At 47.3% G+C, this 7461-nt stretch overlaps 1 protein-coding gene across 3 annotated transcripts in view; it reads right to left on the bottom strand.

Moving 5' to 3' along the window:
• The window catches only part of Stat5b (signal transducer and activator of transcription 5B), a 71029-nt gene that overhangs the window by 4395 nt on the left and 59173 nt on the right, over window positions 1–7461 (bottom strand). For all 3 annotated transcript variants that reach the window (XM_013354449.2, XM_005369028.3, XM_026790186.1), the window contains 4 exons: window positions 6820–7026; window positions 5126–5220; window positions 4820–4950; window positions 3663–3833 (listed from right to left, as the gene is read on the bottom strand). In XM_013354449.2, coding sequence (XP_013209903.1) covers window positions 3663–3833; window positions 4820–4950; window positions 5126–5220; window positions 6820–7026 — 604 coding nt within the window. The remainder of the gene's footprint in view (window positions 1–3662; window positions 3834–4819; window positions 4951–5125; window positions 5221–6819; window positions 7027–7461) is intronic.

Below are 7461 nucleotides of genomic sequence, written 5' to 3' on the forward strand. Positions count from 1 at the left end.
ATACACACACACACATACACACACACATACACACATACACACACACACATACACACACACACATACACACACACATACACACATACACACACACATACACACACACATACACATACACACATACACACACACATACACACATACACACACACATACACACACACACATACACACACACACACACACAGAGGCAAAAGGCAGATAGATTGGAAATCACCTGAGGAAATGAAACTTAAATAACAGAAAATACTTTCTATATAAATATATGAATATTTATATAAATATATGAAATTTTCTTGTGTGTGTGTATATATACATCTTCATATGTGTGCATATGAATGTGCATACGTGTGAGAATGGGTGTGTGTGCCTGAGCATGCTGGGGACAGAAGACACCTTGGGCATCTTTTCTCAGGCACCACTCACTCACCTTTTTTTCTTTTAATTTTTGAGACAGGGTGTCTCTTTGGCCTGGAGCCCAGTGAGTAGGTTAGGCTGGCTGGCCAACAAGCCTCAGGAATCCACCTGTCTCTGCCTCCTCCATGCCAGGATCACAAATGTGTGTCGCTGCTTGGCGTCTTTTTTTTTAAAGCGTGGGCTCCAGGTATCAAACTCACAGCATGTATCTACTGACTGAATAATCTCCTCAGCCTCAGGTAAGCCTATTTTCTCTGTAAAACTGTAGCCTCAAGAGGAAACTAAGGAAGGAATACAAACTTTACAAATGGTGACTGAAGAATCTAGGTTCAGGAGCTAAGGTAAGCTGAAATCTTGGCTTGGCCACATCCCAGCCATGTGACCTTTGGCGAATTATTTTATTTCTCTGTGCCTCAGTTTCCTTTTATGTACAACAGGAGTAACAGTCACACCTCATAGAACTGATTCAAGGATTTAAATGAGATCCTGCGGTGGTTTGAATAGAATGCCCCCCCCATATATATTAGAATGTGAAAGATTAGGAGGTGTGGTGGTTTTAATAAAAATGGCCCCATAGGCTCATAGGGAGCAGACTATTAGGAGGTGTGTCCTTGTTGAGTAGGTGTGTCCCTGTAGGAGGAAGTGTCTCTGGTGGAGGGCTTTGAGGTCTCACACGTTCAAGTGAGGTCCAGTGTGGCAGTCTCTTCCTGCTGCCTGAGGATCCAGATGTAGAACTCTCAGCTCCTTCTCCAGCACCGTGTCTGCCTGTGGGCTGCCATGTCTCACCATGATGATAACGGACTAAACATCTGAACTGTGAGCCACCCAATTAAATACTTTCCTGTATATGAGTTGCCGTGGTGGTCACAGTGTCTCTTCACAGCAATAGAAACCCTTAGACAGGAGGCGTGGGCTTTGAGGTTTCAAAATTCCATGCCAGACCCAGTCTCTCTCTGCCCGCAGATCAGGATATAGCTCCCAGCTACTGCTCTAGGTCCATGCATGCCGCTACGTTCCTTGCCATGATGGCAATGGACTAAGCCCCTGACATTGTAAGCAAGCCCCTAATTAAACGCTTTCCTTTATAAGAGGTGCCTTGGGCTGGAGAGATGGCTCAGAGGTTAAGAGCATTGCCTGCTCTTCCAAAGGTCCTGAGTTCAATTCCCAGCAACCACATGGTGGCTCACAACCATCTGTAATGAGGTCTGGTGCCCTCTTCTGGCCTTCGAGCATACACACAGACAGAATATTGTATACATAATAAATAAATATTAAAAAAAAAAAGAGTTGCCTTGGTCATAGTGTCTCTTCACAGCAGTAGAGCAGTGACTAAGACTGATACTATAGGAAATATGTTTAGGAAAATCCTGGCACAAAGAGGCATTCAGCAAATGCTAGTTGCTGCTACTATGTATTATTCTGAAATTATCATCATATGTAAAGGTTACTTAGAATCAGAGAAATACATGGGAGACTTATAAGGTAGTTTCTATTTGTCTGATCTTTGTTTTCTGAGACAGGGTTTCTTTGTGTAACTCTGGCTGTCCTGACCTCTCCCTGTAGACCAGGCTAGGCTCGAACTCATGGAGAGCCGCAGATCCGCCTGCTTCTGCCTCCCGAGTGCTGGGATTAAAGGCGTGCGCCACCACTGCCCAGCTATAAGGTATAATTTTTATACCAGAATGGCAGATATGAAATGGATGGCTAATCTGTGGTTGGCAAGAGGACAAGGAAGCAGATGTCTGACAGATATCTGTGAGGAAAGGGAAATTGGCCTTTTGAAGGCAGTTTTGGAAAGGTGAGTCTAAAAGCTTAAATACATATGCCCTTTTATCTAATTCTGCTTAGGAATTTATCCTAAGGAAATAACTGAGTAAGATACTTGTGCTAGGTTATTTCAATATCAGTCATAAGTGAAAATGAAATAGATAAGAATTTTAATTAGCTACCCTTGAATACAGTACAGAGTCTATGGAATGGAATCCTGTGCAATCGTGAAGATGACACTGCATGAATGAATTACTGACCTGTAACTCTTCACCCTCCCACCCCCTTCCCTCCTAGAGACAGGGTTTCACTGTGTAGCCCTGGCTGTCCTGGAACTCATTCTGTAGACCAGGTGGCCTCAAACTCACAGAGATCTGCCTGGCTCTGCCTCCTGTATGCTGGGATTGAAGGGGTGCACCACCACCACCACCCAGCTCTGACCTGTAACTCCATGCATGCGTGTGTGTGTGTGTGTGTGTGTGTGTGCGCGTGTGCGCGCGTGTGTATGAAATCAAGGCACAAAGGATCATGCATGGCTTGACCTTTCACCCTGGCCTCAGCTCCCACCACCAGCTTCCTGCTTGGCTGGAAACAGCCTCCTTGGCTCTGGGGAGCTTTTCAGCCACCCCAGCTGTACTTGCTCTTCCCGCCTAAGATGTCGCTCTCTGTCTTTGCAAAGCCAGCTTCCTTACTTTGTTCAGGTCTGTTCACATGTCACTTCCTCCCCTGGCCACGCTAGAGAAATGATGCCCCGCTCCCTGACACTTCTCCATCCCTTCCCTTTTGCTCTATTGCCCTTCAGGGTATCCATTGCTGAGTAAACACACAGCATTGTTGACTCACTTGCTGTTTTCTTTCTCTGACCAGGCTGCAGCCTCCACATAAGAAGCTCCCAAGTTCCCGGGGGAGAACAGAACGCACACCTACAGAATGTTGAAGGATGCTGCTGAGCTGTCAACAGGGGCTAACTTCCAGATGTGTGTGATGCCTTTCTTGCTGACAAATTTGTGTTATTTCCTACAATTTTTACAATAACATGGAATATTTTGGCCAGGAGTGGTGTTGTATAACTTTAATCTCTGGCATCCAGGAGGCAGAGACATTGTCACTGACAAACACTGCATAGGGTTAACATCTGCCCTGGGTATTTCTTTCTTTTTTTTTTTTTTTCAAGACAGGGTTTCTCTGTGGCTTTGGAGCCTGTCCTGGAACTAGCTCTTGTAGACCAGGCTGGTCTCAAACTCACAGAGATCCGCCTGCCTCTGCCTCCCGAGTGCTGGGATTAAAGGCGTGCGCCACCATCGCCCGGCTTGCCCTGGGTATTTCTTGAACACCAGTGGGGTGCTGTTTGGGTCTCATTCAGGAAAGAGATTTGCCCATCCATGTACACATATACACATGTATGTACACACACATACTAGCAAAAACTCAAAACCAAAACTAAAGTCGGTCAAAAGCCACCGCAGATGGACACTCACCGGTGGCAGGCTCGCACGGGACTGGTGTATAGTACTTAGAATATACTTCATCCTTTGGCCGGTCAGGAAACACGTATATGAGGTAATTCAAGTCCCCCAAGCGGTCAGCCAAGGACCGGATGGAGAAGTCTCTAGTGGTAAAAGGCATCAGATTCCAAAACATTCTTTCCTCTAAATCAATAAACAGAACAATCACATTCTAACCATGATTTCTGAATGTGAGATTTTAAAATCCACAGACTTAAAATTCAAGCCCCTTACTAAAATCACACCAACAGAAATATTCATGCCCAAACAGCCACAGGTATAGACGGGGATCTCTTGAAAGTCTTGGTACATAAGCAGATGCATATGTCACTTCCTCAGAAATCCAGAGAGCCCAGAGGGCTCCAAGATCAAGTCGAGTCCTCCCCGTATAAGAGAAATAGCTTTGGGGCTGGGGAGACAGCTTAGCAGTTAATAGAGCTGGTTGTTCTTGCAGAGGACTGGGGTTTGACTCCCAGCACCCACATGATGGCTTACAATCATCCATAACTCCACTTCCAGGGGATCCTAAAGCCTTTTTAGGCCTCTGGGAACTACACACAAGGTGGACAGGCAAACATGTAGGCAAAACACCCACATACAAAATAAAAAAATAGAGAAAAGTAGCTCCTAGGGATCCATTCTTATTCTCTAGGAGGCACAGCCGCAGCCAAGAGAGCCTAGGAGCTGGTCAAGCTGGGAGACTCTTCAAGCCACAAAACACAAGCTACTGTGCTTTGCCGTGAGGGTCGGACTGAAGAGGGGACATTCCTGGGTGGCAATGTTCGGTGGCAACACCTTCATTAATGAGGGAATCATGGAGCTATCGTATTATTACTGTTCAGATGACTGGAAGGAGCTCCAGGCTGAGTAACAATGAGGCAGACATCTCAAAAGGGAAGTGGCCGCGACTCTGCCCGCTGCCCATTCTAAGCCGCGCTTCAGCATTTCCCATAATAAGATTGCTCACAGGCCGCCTTCCGAGCAGCTGTGTCATGTTAGCGATTCCTGTAATGAGGACTGGCCCCAGAAAACTATGCTCTGGATAGGATGGATTAAAATCATTCTTTGACAAAAGCAGCTAACTTTGGACATAAAGCCAAAGTGTGTCGCCAAAAGGGAGAGGCACTCACGAGAGTCAAACTTCCAGGCAATGGTGATGCCTCCGATTTCAGAATCGCTGAATCTCAGCAGGAAGGTCCCATCGGGCTTGTTGATGAGCAGGTCGTGGGCTTGCTGCTTGTTCACGAAACCCAAGATGGCCCTGGATCCAAGAGTCAGAGGTAACAATGCCAGAGAGAAAACTTGTAGTCTAGTACTGACTAACAGATGATTGCAGCCCAAGCTTCTTGGGGCACTGAGGCAGGAGGATTGCTTGAGCCTTGACAACATATAATAAAAATAAATACGCAAAATAAGCAATAAATGGGGATGCTCACCCGTCATTCCAGTGAGGCTTGAGATGTTTTTTTAACACTTCCATCACACCGTCAAACCACTGCCAGAAAGTATAATTCCGTCCTGGCAAATTCTCCTGGTTGGAGACAAAACAGTGAACAGGAAGAAAACCAGAGTGAGCCCTGGAAGATCAGTTGCATGGATGACAGAGGCACTTTACAGTTTGCTGTAAAGATACTGGCCCTGTATTCTGTAGAAAGATCCTCCACACACAGCCTGTTACAGATTGGCTTGTTCTGAATTAACATTAAATCTAGACACCATCTAGAAAGTATACAAGACTCAGTGGCCTTGGCGTATGTGAACCCACCCTCTGTTACACAGAGCAAGAGGACAAGGAGGGGGAACAGGAATCTCGGAAGCATAAGGCTGGACTCTGAGGACCAGCTGTCAGAAGGATAGGACTGCGCTCCGAGGACCTAGCAGCCTAGAGGATGAGACTGAAGCCTGGGGACCCTGCTATCAGAAGAAGAAAGCTCAACTTTGACTTGGTTTATTGCCTTTGTTCAGATTCTCTATAAAAATGTGCGTGGAAGATATGGGGAAGGCAGATGTGGCTCTGACTTCCCAGACTGTCCAATCCTGGCTTGTGCTTATAGACAGGCAGCACAGGCTGCTTACAGACATCTCCACTGTCAGAGGCATGCAAACGTCCAGACCTGCCTGCCTTTCACCAGCTGGTCTTACTGCCCCAAAGACAGACCACAGAGCAAAGGGAGAAGCAAGGGGTAAAAGTCACAGTGCTGGTACCAACCCCCCAGGAACCCTGCTACACCCCCAGCTAGATTTGGTGGACTTGCTTTGGGCTCCTTCTGACGTGTGGCCTGTGACAAACACTACCATCATCCCCCGGGAGATTCTGAGAAATGCACATTTTCCCAGGTTCACCTCAGACCTGCTATGAATCACAGCCAATACTTTAACAAGATGCAGGGTGGGCTTATAGATCTGACCTGAATTAGATCACACGAAGCCACAGAGATACTGACCTCTCTCTCTCTCTCTCTCTCTCTCTCTCTCTCTCTCTCTCTCTCTCACACACACACACACACACACACACACACATACATACATTCCCAGTAGTTCTCAGCCAAGTACAGTAACCAGGTTCTGTGGGAGACAGGGACTTCACCACAATGGCAAAGACAGGCCACTGAGGCCTGCTTCTGATGTGAGTAGCTGTGAGCACAGAACAACTCAAAAGACTCAGGAGCCACAAAGTCTCTGAATTAAGGGCATCTGAAACTCTGGGGTGAGGACATATGGGGGTGGAGGGAGAAATTTAACTGAAAAATCAAAGATCCAGATACAATCACAGATTTGACAGATGCTAGAGGAAACGGATCCTCTGTCCATACCCCCTTCCAGGGGATTGCGGGTCCCCTGGAAGCCTGAGCTGGCATTCCACATCTGCTGGTACAGAGCTGGGGAAGGAGCTTGGCTAGTGCTTGCTACACTGTTTCCTTCATAAAGGAAGGTCTGGCTTATACCATGAAAAGGTGTGACTCTGTGTGAGCCCCACTGCCTCTCAAACTATCCATCTGCACAGATGCATCTATGACTCGGGGTAAAGTTTGTGAGAAGGTATGAAGAACAGGGGCCCAGGGCAGGGAAACTCCAGCAGGCCAACATGTGGAAAGATTGGAGTAAGAGCAACTGGCGGCCGGCCGCTCACCCGGTTGAACTGGGACCAGGACACGGACATGCTGTTGTAGTCATCGAGGTGGCTGCTGCTGCTGTTGAACAGTTTCTGAGCCAGGAACACCAGGTTCTCCTTGGTCAGGCCCCGGTTGCTCTGCACTTCGGCCTTGAATTTCATGTTGAGCGCTTCACACAGCTGCGGCCACAGCACCTTGTCAGGCACGGCAAACGGCACCCTGCCCTGAGAAGCCAGCATAAGAGAACAGTTGCATGACTGATTCTCTCAAGCAGCAGGAGAAAGGCAGCAATGGCTGGAAAGACTTAGACCTGAGCACAGTCAGACTTTCGTGGGATGTCCAGTTCCGAGAGACACACAAGGTTCTGCTTTGTTGTCCTCATACACAACACAGCTAGAGGCCACCTCGTGTTCGGTGGGCTGGCTTGGGAGCTGCCAGCCCTGCAGTCTGACTCTGGTCCTAATGAGCATCGTCAGAACAAAGCATTGCCAAGTTGTGGCTCATGGTCTAGATCCATGGGAAGTTTAGATATTGAAAACAGTAGTGGTGGCTTATGCCTGTGATCCCAGCACCCAGGAAGGTCAGGAGCTCAAGGTCATTTTCTGCTACACAGAGTTTGAGGTCAGCCTGGGCTACATGAGACACCATACCAAAAAAAA

This window comes from Microtus ochrogaster, unplaced genomic scaffold (assembly GCF_000317375.1).
Source record: "Microtus ochrogaster isolate Prairie Vole_2 unplaced genomic scaffold, MicOch1.0 UNK44, whole genome shotgun sequence".
In the NCBI taxonomy this organism is placed as follows: Eukaryota; Metazoa; Chordata; class Mammalia; order Rodentia; family Cricetidae; genus Microtus; species Microtus ochrogaster.